This window comes from Bombina bombina, chromosome 6, assembly GCF_027579735.1.
Source record: "Bombina bombina isolate aBomBom1 chromosome 6, aBomBom1.pri, whole genome shotgun sequence".
NCBI classification, from domain to species: domain Eukaryota; kingdom Metazoa; phylum Chordata; class Amphibia; order Anura; family Bombinatoridae; genus Bombina; species Bombina bombina.
Genome location: NC_069504.1, coordinates 1078402843 through 1078420765, shown reverse-complemented (window position 1 = coordinate 1078420765; position 17923 = coordinate 1078402843). Strand labels below are relative to the sequence as shown.

General features: G+C 39.8%; 1 protein-coding gene across 1 annotated transcript in view; it reads left to right on the top strand.

Moving 5' to 3' along the window:
* The window catches only part of LOC128664205 (solute carrier family 23 member 1), a 232604-nt gene that overhangs the window by 193128 nt on the left and 21553 nt on the right, over window positions 1-17923 (top strand). The window contains exons 4-5 of the mRNA XM_053718979.1: window positions 4594-4753; window positions 15134-15315. Coding sequence (XP_053574954.1) covers window positions 4594-4753; window positions 15134-15315 — 342 coding nt within the window. The remainder of the gene's footprint in view (window positions 1-4593; window positions 4754-15133; window positions 15316-17923) is intronic.

The window sequence follows — 17923 nt, the reverse complement described above, 5'->3', positions numbered from 1 at the left end:
ACACTCAGGCACGCACACAAAAACACTCAGGCACGCACACAAAAACACTCAGGCACACACACAAAAACACTCAGGCGCACACACAAAAACACTCAGGCGCACACACAAAAACACTCAGGCGCACACACAAAAACACTCAGGCGCACACACAAAAACACTCAGGCACACACACAAAAACATGAAAACAAAGATGAATCCAGCACAACAATCCAACTGGTTAACCCCTTAACGACCGAGGACGTGCAGGGTACGTCCTCAAAAAAAAGGCAGTTAACGCCTGAGGACGTACCCTGCACGTCCTCGGTGTGGAAAGCAGCTGGAAGCGATCCTGCTCGCTTCCAGCTGCTTTCCGGTTATTGCAGTGATGCCTCGATATGGAGGCATCCTGCAATAACATTTGGTAGCCATCCAATGCAGAGAGAGCCACTGGGAGATCGTGGCTTTCCTCGTTGGTGGGTGGGAGCAGACTTGGGAGGCGGGTGGCGGCCATCGATGGCCCTGGTCATGTGGAGGGGGGCGGGATCATGGGCGAGGATTGCCGGGGACGCCGGGCGTGTGCACAGGGAGGGAGCGGGTGGGAACCGCTACACTACAGAAAAAGCTGTAAGAAAAAATGTTGAATAAAGGGAATATAAGTCAAACAAAAACGATCAGTGAGGTGGTGGGGGTTTGTCTGTGTGGGGGAGGGAAGCTACACTACAGAAAAAAAAAACATAACAAAAAAAGCCTTTTTTTTAGCAAACTGTGTACTGGCAGACAGCTGCCAGTACCCAAGATGGCCCCCAATAAGGCAGATGGGGAGGGTTAGAGAGCTGTTTTGGGGGGGGGGGGGATCAGGGAGGTTGGGGGCTAAGGGGGGGATGCTACACTGCAGCATATGTAAATATGCTTAATTTTATTTTTAAAAAAAATTAAAAAAACTTATTTTAGTACTGGCAGACTTTCTGCCAGTACTTAAGATGGCGGGGACAATTGTGGTGTGGGGGAGGGAAGGGAGCTGTTTGGGAGGGATCAGGGGGTCTGATGTGTCAGGTGGGAGGCTGATCACTACACTAAAGCTAAAATTAACCCTGCAAGCTCCCTACAAACTACCTAATTAACCCCTTCACTGCTAGCCATAATACACGTGTGATGCGCAGCAGCATTTAGCGGCCTTCTAATAACCAGAAAGCAACGCCAAAGTAATATATGTCTGCTATTTCTGAACAAAGGGGATCCCAGAGAAGCATTTACAACCATTTGTGCCATAATTGCACAAGCTGTTTGTAAATGATTTCAGTGAGAAACCTAAAATTGTGAAAAATGTAATGTTTTTTTTAATTTGATCGCATTTGGCGGTGAAATGGTGGCATGAAATATATCAAAATGGGCCTAGATCAATACTTGGGGTTGTCTACTACCCTACACTAAAGCTAAAATTACCCCAAAAAGCTCCCTACATGCTCCCGAATTAACCCCTTCACTGCTGGGCATAATACACGTGTGGTGCACAGTGGCATTTAGCGGCCTTCTAATTACCAAAAAGCAACGCCAAAGCCATATATGTCTGCTATTTCTGAACAAAGGGGATCCCAGAGAAGAATGTACAACCATTTATGCCATAATTGCACAAGCTGTTTGTAAATAATTTCAGTGAGAAACCGAAAGTTTGTGAAAAAGTGAACGATTTTTTGTATTTGATCGCATTTGGCGGTGAAATGGTGGCATGAAATATACCAAAATTGGCCTAGATCAATACTTTGGGATGTCTTCTAAAAAAAAATATATACATGTCAAGGGATATTCAGGGATTCCTGAAAGATATTAGTGTTCCAATGTAACTAGCGCTAATTTTGAAAAAAAGTGGTTTGGAAATAGCAAAGTGCTACTTGTATTTATGGCCCTATAACTTGCAAAAAAAGCAAAGAACTTGTAAACATTGGGTATTTCTAAACTCAGGACAAAATTTAGAAACTATTTAGCATGTTTTTTTTTTTGGTGGTTGTAGATGTGTAACAGATTTTGGGGGTCAAAGTTAAAAAAAGTGTTTTTTTTTCCATTTTTTCCTCATATTTTATAAAAAAAAATTATAGTAAATTATAAGATATGATGAAAATAATGGTATCTTTAGAAAGTCCATTTAATGGCGAGAAAAATGGTATATAATATGTGTGGGTACAGTAAATGAGTAAGAGGAAAATTACAGCTAAACACAAACACTGCAAAAATGTAAAAATAGCCTTGGTCCCAAACGGACAGAAAATGGAAAAGTGCTGTGGTCATTAAAGGGTTAAAACCCACCTGGAGTTACTACCAAGCTCCCAATGTATCAAATAGAAAAAAATATGGAGGGTTTCCAAATATACCAAAAGTATCTTTAATGAAAAAATTCAACTCATAACAGGGTCAAAAGAAGCGCAGGCTTCTTTTGACCCTGTTATGAGATGATTTTTTTCATTAAAGATACTTTTGGTATATTTGGAAACCCTCCATATTTTTTTCTATTTGACACACACACAAAAACACTCAGGCACACACAGAGAAACACTCAGGCACACACACAAAAACACACACACAAAAACACTTAGACACACACACACACACAAAAACACTTAGACACACACACACACACACACACACAAAAACACTTAGACACACACACACACAAAAACTCAGACACACACATACAAAATATGTAAACTGCACTGCATTAATTATAAAGCTCATGCCTAGAGCTGCTCCCTGGCTCAGCAGAGCATCAAATGAAAGATAAACAGAGCACTCTAAAATAAATCACTAAAGAAAAAGTTTAGGTGCGCAAACTATGAAAATTCTGCTCTCTGACTCTGTTCCAAGTCTGTCAGTGCACAGCCCCGGGCCGCGTGCCTACCGCTTCTTATGGCCAATCACCTCTGCACTCTCTCCACCCCCAGACCCTGCCCGCCCTCCCCTCCTACCTCTTCAGTGTGCACTGTGCACTTAGTGTACTGCAACCGTACCGGTCTGATGGGCATCATACGTGGCTCCTTCACTTTAGAGACAGTGTCAGACAGTCATGCGGTCAGGTGCCAGGCATCCCCCTCACGATTTTCCTGGTTCCTGTTTAGAGAGACAGCACAACAGTGAGTGACTCCGCTGCTCCACACATCAGTGAGCACAGATAGTCAGGCAGGTTTAGGCTAGCAGCGCAACTTCGCAAGCAAAAGGAGCCGGGAAAACTATTTGTGGAAATTGCAGCGCTGGCTCAAGGGGCAAACAAATTAAGTGTCTTTAACTTCCCCAGTCCCACTAATGTTCCCAAATGATGGCCCCTCTAATAAAAATAGTCTATGCATCTCTACATTGTATTTCTTTGAATTTCAATAAATTAAACAAAAAAAAAACCAAAAAATTCTGGTGGTGTCACCCCCTGGAGGGTGTCACCCCCTAGTGACCACTGAATAGCGTAACATGCAAGGTAATGCATTTCCATGTGCATTAAAGGGACAGTGTACACCAATTTACATATAACAGCATGCAATAGACACTACTATAAAGAATAATATGCACAGATACTGATATCAAAATCCAGTATAAAACCTTTTAAAAACTTACTTAGTAGCTCCCAGTTTAGCTCTGTTTATGAGGTTAAAGGGACAGTAAACACCAAAAATGTTATTGTTTAAAAACATAGATAATCCCTTTATTTACCATTCCCCGGTTTTGCATAACCAACACTGTTATATTAATACACTTTTTACTGCTGTAATAACCTTGTATCTAAGCTCCTGCTGACTGCCTCCTTATCTCTGTTCTTTTGACAGATTTGCATTTTAGGCAATTAGTGCAGACTCTTAAATAACTTCACGTGTGTGAGCACAGTGTTATCTATATGAAACACATGAACTAACGCCCTCCAGCTGTGAAAAACCTGTCAAATGCATTCAGATGAGAGGAGGCCTAGCATATGAGCCTACCTTGGTTTAGCTTTCAACTAAGAATAACAAGAGAACAAAGCAAATTTGATGATAAAAGTAAATTAGAAAGTTGTTTAAAATGACATACCCTATCTGAATCATGAAAGTTTAATTTGGACTTTACTATCCCTTTAAGTTGGGACACCCACTGAAAGGGGCTGGGAACGTTGGAACAGGAAAACACTCCCCCTCCCCTCTACATATGAAAAGACCCATTAGACTAACAGATGTCTGTAGACCTCAGTATACATCTAAAACTTCGGGGCTTGGTTAGGAGTCTGAAAATCAGCACAATATTGTTTAAAAATAAGCAAAATTATAGATTGTTACAAAAACACTCCCAGATGGGCAATATAAATGGATCATCTACAAAACATTTATTCTAAGAAAAATCTAGTGTACAATGTCTCTTTAAGATATTTCCATTTAAAATATTTAACCATCCACTTGTAATACCAGATTGTGTGTTATTCATTGTGTAATTTAGCCCATACTGTGCCTTTATTTCTATATCTTTAATAGACATGGCTGTTATTACTGTTGTTGTTATTAGTATTATTATTATTATTAGTATTAGTATTATTATTATTATTATCATCACACTTGACATCTTTGAGAGTCTGCTGTAGTACACCACCTATTTCCATTGTTTCTTCAGGTTGCCAATCTTACAAGGAGGAACTTTTGCATTTCTGACCCCAACCCTAGCCATGCTGTCCCTTCCCAAATGGAAATGCCCGGAGTGGACACAAAACGCCAGCCTGGTTAATGCCAGTTCTCCCATATTTGTGGAAGTTTGGCAGTCACGGATACGGGAGGTAAGGCTGATTTTTAGCACTAGGCTGCAGATTTCTGGGTTATAGGGTCACTAATGTGAAAATTCAAGTTTCATGATTCAGATAAAGCATACAGTAGAAAAAAAACATTTCCAATATACTTCTATTATCAAAACATGCGCATTTATTTTATATTCACATTTTTCTGACGCCCCAGCTCCTACTGAGCATGCGCAAAAGTGCACAGTCATCATTAGCAGTCTGCTATCTATGCTAATGACAGTCTATGACATCTAGCGTGTTTGTTTTTTAAATACCTCAGTAGCAAACAGTTCAACATTGTCTGGCCTCAATCACTTCTAAAGTCCAAGCCAACATTCCTCACAGATTTACCAAAAGTAACAATAACAGTTGCAATAGTGCTATTTAATGATGTCAAACCAGTATAATTTTTTTTTTTTATTTTAAAATACTTTTTATTGAATATTTTTGTAATATACATACAAAGAAAGAAGTACTTTTATCATGACATTCTCATCCCTTCTGGCATATAAGTATTTGGGGCCAATCAGCCGTCCTTATGCCCACCTGTATACCTTACCACAAAACAGAGTGCAAATCTCTAGCTTGGGCTAACATTCCTTAGTAAATTTTCCCTTTGATCTTAACCTATCTTATATAACCAAAAAGATGGGTCACGTAGTTGTGGGATGAGTAGTATTCGTTGCAAACATAATAAAGTCAATTAGTAAAGTACTAGTTGTAAACAAACCAAACAATTCAAACAATTTCTCCCTCCATTCATATATAAAACAGTGTCTCTTTTGAAGAATAATATAGTACCTGAGGGTTGGAGACACTTCTTCCCATGGCGCACTCCCGTCAACCCCATATCAGCTCATGTGAGTCTCAGACCTTAGACGTCTGTTCCTGTCTACCTATCCAATATAGCCATACTTTTTGTACTGTTTCCCTATTGTTTAGAATTCCTGCTGCTTCCTCGTACATGGTGTAGGTAAATTGTATTTTATTATATATTTCTGTCCATGTTGGTGCACCTACCTTCCAGTATACCTTCCAGTATCTTGCGATACATATTCTTGTGATTGTGCATAGAATTCTAATGAAGGTGTTCAGGTGTCTGTGATAAGTCTCTATGGGTTCATGTAGTAGTGCTTGTTGTATGGTGAGGGTCACCTCCTCATCTATCATCTGGCCTATAAACGAAGATAGTTTATTCCATATTTCTTGCACAGTTATGCAATCCCACCACATGTGTCTGTATGTGCCTTTTTGTCCACATCCTCTGTAGCACAAGTTACTCCCCTGGGGCTTGAAGTGTGCCGACCTAACTGGGGTCAGATACCACCTGAAGGCTGTTTTTAGTGTGTTCTCTTTTAAGTCAACGCTTAGTAACCCCATTATCTCCCGATTGAAAAATTAACTCCCACTCCTGTTTATGTTTTACTATATCCAGCTCCCTCTCCCATGCTAGCATTACTTGTGTTTTTGGTTCAGAAGGGGGGGATTGGATAGATACATATAGCTTGGATATTGAGCGTTTGAGTCTATGTGGGCAAACACTAGAAATTTCTAACGGAGTGGATACCTTACTAGGTGCATTTTTGAGTAACTCTCGGAGAGAAGATTGCAGTTGTAAATAAATGAACCATTGTAGCTTGAGGGGGGCGATCTTCTCTTGTAGGTGAGAGAAAGGTATCAGTGTGTTCTTCTCTGTAATGTCCGCTACCCTGTAGAGACCTTTGTTTTCCCATTTTTCTAGATGTTTATGTGTATCTCCCTGCAGTAGGTATCTAATTGGCATTAGCAATGAGTTTTTAGGGAGGATGTCCTCTCTTTTCCTAGTTGTTGACCATACCTTTATGGTAAGGTTTCTTGTATGTGAGTCTGAATGATAGCTATCAACCTTATTCTGTTGTGTAGCCCACAGAATGGAGTCTGGGTATGACCTCCCCTCTAATTCCGCTTCTAGGTTAATCCAAACAGCTTCTCCCTCTCTTTTCAGTATCATTGCATCTTGTGCTAATCTCGCTGCTCTATAGTAGTCCATTAAATTAGGTCCCCCGACCCCTCCTAGTGATCTATGCCTATGTATTAGGTGTCTAGAAATTCTTGCCATTTTAGTACCTCTTATGAAGGCTGAGAGATCTGTCTGTAGTCTTTCGATGTCTGCATTGACAATCTTTATTGGTAGCGCTCTAAATAGGTAGAGCAATCGGGGTAATATGGTCATTTTGACGGCAGCCAGTCTTCCCATCCAAGAGAAGTTATATTTACGCCATTTTGCTATATCTTGTCTGATTTTTTGAAACATAGGTAGGTAGTTATATTTATATAGGTGTTGTGTTTGTTGTGAAAGATGAATCCCTAGGTACTTAAGTGTGTGCTTAACCCATCGAAAATCAAAGTTTAGCTCCAGTAGCTTCTTAGTCTGGTGAGGAATAGCAATAGGGAGGACCTCACATTTGTCCGAATTAATTTTGTAACCTGAGATGGTCGAAAAGGATGTTAAAACTGCATATAGGTTGGGTAAGGAGATGAGAGGTTTTGTAATGGTCAATAGGATGTCGTCTGCGAATAGGGTCAGTTTGTATTCTGATTGTGCTATCTTAACTCCCTCTATGTCTGGGTGCGTTCTAATTCTTGCTGCCAGAGGTTCAATACAGAGCGCGAAGAGCAGGGGTGACAGGGGGCACCCCTGCCTCGTGCCATTAAGTATGGGGAATATAGCAGATCTGTATCCTCCCGCAGTCACCTGGGCTTGGGGTTGCGAGTAGATAGCCTGGATAGCTGTCATGAAGGTGCCTTCAAAGCCCATTCTCAGTAAAACCTTGGTCATATATTGCCAGTCAATCCTGTCGAACGCCTTCTCCGCATCCAGCGATAATAGCAGAGAAGGCGTCCTCTGTCTTTCTAGATGGTAAATAATATTAGTAATTCTGCGTAGGTTATCTGGGGCTTCCCTATCTTTCACGAATCCCACCTGGTCTGGGTGGACCAAACTGGGGAGAATCTCCTTAAGGCGATTCGCTAATATCTTAGTAAACAGTTTCAGATCCTGATTTATCAATGAGATTGGGCGATAGTTCTTACATCTTTTGTGATCTCTTTCGGGTTTGGGGATCACCACTATTTTGGCTAGGAGCAGCTCACTCGGGATAGAATTCCCTTCTAATATATAGTTACAGAATTTGGTTAGGTGTGGTATTAAAGTGCCGCGGAACAATTTATAATATTCTCCCGTGAAACCATCGGGGCCTGCTGCTTTACCAGGCTTAAGGTCTTTTACTGCTTTCACCACTTCTAAGGCAGTTATTGGGGCATTTAGGGTATCCTTTTGTTCTTTAGTAAGAGCTTTTAATGGGCTGTTTGCCAAGAATGCATCAGTGTGTTTATCTGTCTCCGTGTTATGTAAGACTTTTTTCCCATCATACAATTTGCTATAGAAGGAGGCGAATGTGTCAACTATATCTTGTGGGTTCGAAGTCAGTGTTCCCTGTTCCGTTTCTATCGCAGGAATGAATGTAGCTTTGCCTCTTTCCCTAATCTTGTGTGCCATAAATTTATCTGGTTTGTTGGCATAGATGAAATAATGTGCCTTCAATTTTTGGATTGCTCTTGCAGCTTGGGAGTTTAAAATTTTTGCTAGCATGGTTTTCTTGGTTTGGAGGGTCTGCAATGTTGTCTTTTTCCCTGTTAATTTATGTTGTCGTTCTAAAGTTTCTATCTCCTTTTGTAATTGTTCTAATAGATGCCTATTTTGGAGATTTAGTCTGGCTTTCTCTTGTATCAGTTGTCCCCTGACCACTGCCTTGTGTGCTGCCCATGTGTTTATAGGGTTATTTGTGGTGTCTATATTCATTTCCCAGTACTCCACCAGCGACTGCAGAATTTTGTCATATCTCTGCGGGTGTTTCATAAGAGTCGGGTCAAAAGTCCACAATCTTTTTCTATTGCTATCTATCATCCCACCTAACTCTAATAATAGAATAGAGTGGTCTGACCAAACACATGTGTGAATAGTTGAGTTCTGCAGCAACGGGTGGAGCGCCTGACTAACATAGATGTAATCCAATCGTGTATAGGTTTTATGAGCCGTGGAGAAAAAAGTGGTGTCATTTGTTGCTCCGTATAGCGTGTGCCAAGAATCCATCAGGGAGTGTGGTGTAAGAGAATCCTGTATCGATTTAACTAATCTATTGTGTCTGTGTTGTTTGTTGGATAAGGGAATATGTTTAGTTCCCACTAGTGGGGCCATAGATATATTAAAATCCCCCGCTAGTATAATTTTAGTTTGGGACCATTGAGTTAAGAGATTGGAAACGTGTCTGAAGAAATCATGTTGGTTTTCGTTGGGGGCGTAAATGTTACATAATGTAACCTCAGTATCTAGCATCTTTCCTCTGACTATTAGGTATCGGCCCTCCGGGTCTGCCGAGATGCTTTCGAGGGTAAAGTCAATAGAGGAATGTATAAGGATTGAAACTCCTCTTTTTTTTGCGGCTGCAGTGGCGTGAAAGTGGGTGCAGAAATGTTTTGACCAGTATTTTGGGATATTGGTTTTGAGGAAGTGTGTTTCCTGAAGAAACAAGATATTGGCCTTTAGGCGTGTATATTGGGACATAGCTACCTTTCTTTTGGTATCAGTGTTGAGCCCTCTGACATTGTGTGAAACTATATGTATATTAGTAGGCATTATGAATTCCCCCGTCCCCTATCTGCGCCCTGAAAGTGTCATGCGTGTCCATGATTACCTTCAGATGTAAAGTCTTACTTGCAGTGATGTTTTGCTTCGGAGCTTGGGGTCCACAGGAGCGCGCCATGGAGGTGTCACTAGAAGGAGAAAAAACAACAAGGGGGGGAAACAGGTCCCATTATTGGGGGCAATAACTAAAACTTTATCCCTAACTTTGGGATTGAACATTTGATATAAATAGCTGGTTAACTGTTGTGAGTTCCCTGTTTATCCCTTGATTAGAGGGAAGGGCTGGGAGGGCCCATCTAGACATATCAACTTTATCTTATTAATTAAAGAAAAGAGAGGGAAGATATTACAAAACAATAGACCTAGAACAATAACATTAACATAACCCTAGCGTCTCATGGGTCCTGCAACTGTGCAGAACTCTTCTTGTAACTTTTAAAATGTTAAACATGAATGATACATAGCCTGTATTTTTTGTCAGCTACTTCTGTCACTTAGGCATCCTGTTGCAGGAGATACCCAGAAAAAGTCTTGCTGTCCCTCTTTTAATTGTGATGCTTCAAAATTCTTTGTCTCATAAGGTTGAAAACTGAGATCATTGTCAAAGTTCTTTATCTCTGAGTTCCTTTGTCCTCCGTTTCTTGTATTTTGATGTGTGCCATTTAGATTGGTCCTCTGTCCGCATAGATGGTGGTTTAGATATTAGGGTTGATTCTCTCTCAGGTAGCGAAGGTGTATCCAGGCCTAGCACCTCACATACTTCGGGGATATCTTCTGGTTCCTTAATAGTTATGACTTTGGAGTCTTTTGTTATAAGTAATGCGAAGGGGAAGCCCCATCTGTATGGGATCTGCTTTTGTCTCAACAAGGAGGTAAGTGGACGTAGGGCGCTTCGCCTCTGCAAGGTCCGAAGGCTTAAATCTTGATAGAATTGGATCACATTGCCTTGGAATTTGAAAGTGGGTTGTTTTCTAGCAGCCTGGAGAATCTTCTCTTTGTCTGGAAAGAAGGTCATTTTGTTTACGACATCTCTGGGAGGAAGGCCCATCTTCGGTTTAGCTTTCAATGCTCTATGAGCTCTTTCGACATGGAAGGTGTAGTCAGAGGGAGAATTTGTGATCTGGGTGAAAAGCTGTGTTAGGTAGGCCAAAAGTTCTCCCCCTGTTATTTCCTCTGGGACTCCTTTCAGTCTGAGATTGTTTCTTCTGCTCCTGTTTTCCAGGTCATCTAGTTTATCCTGGAATTCTAGAAGTTGTTGTTGCTGTGATGAGACCGCTTGAGATATTTCATCCACATTCTCAACCATAGCATCTTTCTGGTCTTCTAGCGTGTCTATCCTATTCCCCATATCTGTGAGGTCTGATTTAATCTCTGAGAGACTGCTAGTGACCGAAGAGTGGATGGAGTCGATTTTCTCCCAGAGTTTCTCAAAGTTGTCGGTGATGTCTTTTTTTGAAACTAAGGTCTGTAGGTCTGTCTTAGTTAGTGGGGTGTTATCCTCTGGTGGTTGTAAGGAATCAAGATCCGAATCCTCCTCTTCCTCCATGTCTTTATTGGGTTTGGCTGGTTGTGATGATTTAAAGAAGGAAGATACTGTAGAGGGTTTAGAGACCTGCTTATCACCTTTTGTCACCCTCCTCGAAGACATTGTGTTATTAAGAGGCGTGTACAATTCTGTTGTATTGGGTGGTATATTCCCACCTATGGGAAGTCGTGTTTAGTATCTTGATTGTCTGGACCTTTACTTGCGGCAATGTTGCAGTGTTATGGAGGACAAATGAATATTAACATCTCATAGGATCAAAGGTCTACGCTTCCCCCATGCATTACTGTGCTAGATGGACCCTCTCTTGTGAGGTTATCATATGGATTACATGTCAATGGTTAAAGCACAGACAAATGAGTAGAGTACAATCATGTAGCGCCTTTTATTTATAGGAATAGTATGAAAGATATGTAGAGGCTTCTAATCTGGTGTGGCTTTTCCTCCTGTTCCCCTTCTCCAGAGGGCCTTGCTTTCAGAGAGAGTCCTTCTCCCCGGGGTGGTTGTCCTCACAGGACGATCACGGGAAAGGGTATAGGGGGTATGACCTGCCACCTGTTTAGGATGGCAGGAAAGGGAGGGGGAGAAGGCACTGAGGGTTTCTGCAGTCCAAGTAGTGTTAGGTTGTATTGTAACCAGTATAGTGGCTGTGTGAGATTCTGTGGGGCTGCGTTAAGCTGTGATGCTGCCTGTGTTGCAGTATCTTGTCCTTCTGGGCTCCAAAGTGCAGCCGTGTATAGGAGGAATCTAGTATATTGTTTGTGTAGGTTTTACTATGCTTGACTGTAACACCAAGTTCCTAACCCCGCTGGCAGAACTGAATAACAGCAGAGGAAGTGATTCGTGGTCAGAGTAATCTTATGTGTAGAGGCTGGTGTTCTGTTACAAATTACAGGGGGCAAATGTTTTTAATTACTAGGTAGTTTATAAGTCCTTTTTGTTAACCCTGCTACTTGGATCTCCTTGCAGCTTCGAGGTGACTCCCTCTAAGGAAAGAGGGCAGAGTGACTGGGTGCAGGGCCCTGTCTCCAGTTCCAAATGTAAGAGGGGTGAGACCAAAAGAGCTCTGCGCTTAGATCTACACGGCTGCTCAGGGATGAAATGAGAACAAAGAGTCTTGTTATGGCTCCCAGTGAAAGATGGGTTATAATAAGGCCTGAAATCACTCCTCAAATAGCACCTAGTACATGCTTAAATGTGACCCCAAAGATTATGTTGTAATAGGCTAAGGTGTGGGGAGACCGGGAGGGGCCAGCCAAACACAAACACTTCATGTGGTATATTATATACTGCTATGGTATCAAATAGGCAGCAAGTTCTGAGTGCAGCTTCTGATGCAGGGAAAGAAGCCTGTGTTAAGTAAAATAGGCTGAGCTGCAATAATGTGAAATGAAGCCCACGCACCCTATTTAATACAAAAGGCCTCTGATAGGGATTATGTGCAGTCAGCGTGGGGAGCACTTAAAATACAAAAATGGTTAGGTCTCACCCGTATCCTCGTGGCTGCCTGCAACACTGAGCTGGACCTGTAGCGCTTTTAGAGTCAAGCCTGTCTTGTTAAGGGGATCCAACCTTGCACCAGACCTCCACCACAGTGCTCACAGGGACACAGACAGACTCCTAGCGTCTACCCTCCGGAACCGATGTTGCTGCGCTTGTGTGCGTGAAAGCAGCCGGCCAGATCTTCTTCTGCTGTTGGCCGGATTTACTGGTCTGCACTTGCTGTAGGTCCTCCTGTCACTGGGTCACAGAGCTGGGGCACGGATCGCCCCACTGCGCCTCCCCTCAGGATCAATAGGCGCTTTCTTCACCGCAGCTTCACGATGACGTCACGCAGCTATGGCGCCTTTCGCGCCCTTTCTTCTCCACACAGACAGAGAAGATCCTGAACGGGAGTTGAGTCCTCTCAGTGCCGTTTCAGCTCACCGGCACTCTCCTAGATGTCTGCTTCCTCTGTTAGAGAAAAGGGACAGGTAGTTCCGTGTGATCTGTGGGCTCCGCTCTATTAGGCTTCTAGTGGTAACACCAGCTCCGGTAACTCCTCCAGTAGTTAGCAGTAGCTGTCAACTGCCCAGGTTATCAGACGCTCGTTTGTGCTAAAGTGTCCTTAAAGTTTCTAAATAAAGACTTTAATACTGTAAAACAATAAAAACCTACAGGAGCTCTATCAGATCACGTCTGCTCGTCTCTCAGGCTAGCTCCGCCCCCCCATTTTTTTTTTTTAAAGGGACAGTCTATTTGAAAATGTTTTTGCTTAAAAAGAAATATAATCCCTTTATTATCCATTCCCCAGTTTTAGATAACCATCAATAATATATTAATACACTTTTTAAAACTTTATTGTAGCAGGTAACAATACAAAAGCGTAAAAACATGCAATTAAATGTTTTCATAGGTTACAAATTAGTGCGTTATATCTAAGAATAAGCGGGGCCATATAAGGATAACAAATAAATAAATAAATCTGCCACACAATTTAAGATTCTTACTTTTGAGTCACAGCTATATTGTTTTTTAGTCCAAAAATGTGTATGGAGTGTTTGAAACATTCAGTCCAGGGTTTTTTTTGTAACAGTGGCGAGTCCTATATCTCTGAGCCTTAGAGACTTGTATACATTTTCATATCAACCACTGTCTAATAATGTACATTTTTAATATGAATGCACATTTTTTTTAAATTAAAGGCACATTAAACACTAAATAAATGCTAGATAGAATAATGCAAATATTAGTCTGAGAATAACATGTAGATGTATTTTTTAAAGTTTTATTAGCTGTTTAAATATTGACAAAATAAGTGTAAAGTTTTAGTGTCTATAAAACAATGGGAGCTGCCATGTTGTAACTTAGGCTACATTCTCTGCTGTGGCCAATTAGGGACAGCTATAAGTAGGTCTCTCGAGTGTGCAGCCAATGGCTGTGGGGAATATAAATGTGTTCTACACTTACATTTCTAACATGCTCACAATTTCAGAATGGAATTACAGGAAAAGGGGACAAAATAAATAATGAAAGTATATTGCAGAATTTCCCTTTGATAGTAATTATGGGGGCTTATATCATCCTCTAAGGCTTTGGTCCTCATTCATTCCTCTATGATTTATTTATTTTTACAAAAGAAAACACACATCCTATATTTTGCCCCAAAGCACATATATTCAAGGATACAGGCAAATTAAAACACAACTTTTAATACAAATAAAAATGGATAAGAAAAAGTTAAAAATGAATGATGAGAAATGTGCTTGGTGTACTAATAGTTCTGAAATACACATATGCATAAATATCTCAGCATATGTGTAATCATATTGATTAGAATACCCATTCCATTGTTGTATGATAAATAATAATTCTGCAGGGTTATTATGAAAAAGCAGAGGTCGTAATATTAAATATTTGATTCACTTTTATGTATTTGGGTATTTTAAATATTTTTTTAAAGAGATATAAAATGCTAAATCTAACAATGCATAACAAATGTAATTATGGACAGTGAAAGAACTTAGCAATAAATATTTGTTTATTTGTTGTGCCCACAAAAACTGTTTACTGCACCAAGAGAGGCTGTAATGCATTAGTGAGATTTAGGACCCTGACCCTCCCACATGTTGCAGGGGGTTTCTTAATATGTGCAGGAGGTCATTTATAACTGACACTAACTGACCACAGCCAACAAGATAGTTTTTTTTATTGTAGTCCATGGACACACTCCCTCAAAAGCCTCTTAAGTGTTGAGTCCTCATCTCCATTACCATGGCCAATTAGGGACTGAAATAATTAGCTCCTGCACATTTCAACCAATCACTGTGCAGCATTCTGCATTTCACAGAATGCGCCACTGACTCTCAGTGGGGAGTGGAAAAGCCACAATTTTCAGTTTTAAATAACTTTTAATAACATTATGGCAAAATAAATAATGAATGTGCACTGCAATTTTTTTATCTGTGCATAATTTATGGGGAATTGCTTTTTGAGTTTAATGTCCCTTTAATTAAATGCTAAAAACTCTTGGCAGTGTCTCTTTTAAGGTGCTTGGAAACTATAAATACCTATAAAGTTTTAACTCTCCCTAGGGTTCTATTTCAATGAATATATACATAGAACTCTACGTGTGTCTCATCATTAGCTTAATTCTCTAACTTTTATTTTTCAGGTTCAAGGGGCCATCATGGTCGCTTCCTGTTTTCAGATATTTGTAGGATTTTCTGGCCTAATTGGTTTTCTCATGAGGTTCATCGGACCTTTAACTATCGCTCCCACCATCACCCTTATAGCTCTTCCTCTTTTCGAGTCTGCAGGACGAGACGCTGGGACCCACTGGGGGATCTCTGCCATGTAAGTAACAGAAACCTGTACGTCAAAAATGTACGGATTATTGTACCATATTAACCTTTTTTCTATTGGAGTTTGGCCTAGTCAGTACGTACTCCAATATAAGGCAGCAATGCTGAATCAAGTCCTTTAGAACTTAAAGGGACACTGAACCCAAATTTTTTCTTTCATGATTCAGATAGAGAATGCAATTTTAAGCAACTTTCTAATTTACTCCTATTATCAAATTTTCTTCATTCACTTGGTATCTTTATTTGAAAAGAAAGAATGTAAGTTTAGATCCCGGCCCATTTTTGGTGAACAACCTGGGTTGTTCTTGCTGATTGGTGGATTAATTTAACCGACCAATAAACAAGTGGAGTCCAGGTTCTGGACCAAAAATTAGCTTAAATGCCTTCTTTTTCAAATAAAGATAGCAAGAGAAAGAAGACAGATTGATAACAGGAGTAAATTAGAAAGTTGCTTATAATTGCATGCTCTATCTGAATCACAAAAGAAAAAAATTGGGTTCAATGTCCCTTTAAAGGGATATGAAACATAACAATTTTTTTTTGTTATTCAGACAGAATGTACAATTTTAAAAAAGTTTCCAATTTACTTCTGTTATCAAATTTGCTGTTTTTCCATGATATTCTTTGTTGAACAGATATCTAGGTAGGCGTATGGAGCACTACATAGCACAGAATAGTGCTGTCATCTAGTGCTCTTGCAAATGAATAACATTGTAGCAAGACTGCTGACATATAGTGCTCCAGACACGTGCACGCTTCTCAGCTTACATCCCTGCTTTTCAAAAAAAAGATACCAAGAGAACGAAGAACATTTGAACATTGCATGATTATCTGAATCATGAAAGAAATATTTTGGGTTTTATGTCCCTTAAAATGTATTTTCCTGACTAATCATATTTCAAATATTTTTGGGTACATAGCATGTAATTATGTGTTTATTTTACTTTCAAAATAATAAAAGTAAACCTCACAATTTAGTATTTTTGTTAAAGCTGTAGTAAACACTTTGTAATTACTGTATTCCAATAGATAACTAAATCAGCAGAGTTTACTGTAATTTTCTTTCAATGGCCAAACCACACCCACTAATTTCTTTATTAAGAGCAGCCAATCAGAACTTGCACCTGGAGATGACAGGGTAGTTTGCTGTAATTTTCTTTCAATGACCAAACCCCACCCACTAATTTCTTTATTAAGAGCAGCCAATCAGAACTTGCACCTGGAGATGACAGGGTAGTTTGCTGTAATTTTCTTTCAATGGCCAAACCACACCCACTAATTTCTTTATTAAGAGTAGCCAATCACAACTTGCACCTGGAGATGACAGGGTAGTTTGCTGTAATTTTCTTTCAATTGGCTAAACCCCACCCACTAATTTCTTTATTAAGAGCAGCCAATCACAACTTGCACCTGGAGATGACAGGGTAGTTTGCTGTAATTTTCTTTCAATGGCCAAACCACACCCACTAATTTCTTTATTACGAGCAGCCAATCAGAACTTGCACCTGGAGATGACAGGGTTTGCCACTATCATGGTGTTAACAAAATCTCAATTATTTGTATTTGGCAGGAAAAACTATTATAGTTTTTAGAACTTTAAATTACAGGAAAAGGGAGCAAAATAAATATTAATAATGTATTGCCCAATTATTTAACTATTAAGGTAACTAAATTTGTCAGACTCAAATTTGGGGCACTTCATAAATGTTGAGGAAGTGGTTAAACAAGATCTATTTATTTATTAATAGCTGTGAGCAGAGATGAAGAGTGCCAGATGACCCATACTGATCGCTACTTATTTAGTGTGATACATCACTGTTTCCTAGAAGGTGTGAGAGTACACTCCTTAGAGAGAATAGTGATTTCTCGTGCTAAATAAGGAGCGCTCATTTTGGGCCATCTTGTGCTTAATAAGTAGCGCAACAGTCACTCTGCAAGGCAAATTTGGGCCAATTAAGAACACCTGTAAATATAAGGACAGATTTACCAAATTCTGGACTGTCCAAGACAAATTGGGACACCTGGTCACTTTATTAATTATGAACCCAGCTTATATTACAATCCCAAAGTGTTTACTGTCCCTTTAAAAAAATACATTTATAGTGAATTATTAACTCTGTTTTCAGCTCATATACCCACATTTCTATATGCTATTTCTATTTGTTATAATGTTTTTATTGGTAAACTTTCAGAATAGTTGTGTAGCATTTATTATCATGTCATAACAGCAAATAGTGACAATAAAAGATTACCATTACAGTGCATCTTGCTGTGAGTAGTCAAAATGATTTACTTAAAGGGACATGAAATCCAATTTTATTCTTTCATGAATCAGACAGAGCCTACAATTTTAAACAACTTTCTAATTTAATTCTATTATTACATGTGCTTCATTATCTTGATATCGTTTCCATTACTGGGAGCTAGCTAATCACATCTAGTCAGCCAATGACAATAGACAAATGTGCATAGCCTCCAATCACAAGCTAATTCCCAGTAGTGTAGGATATGTACATATAGTTTCAACAAAGGATACCAAGAGAGCAAAGTAAATTTTAAAAAATAAAAGTAAATTTAAAAGTGTCTTAAAATCACACGCT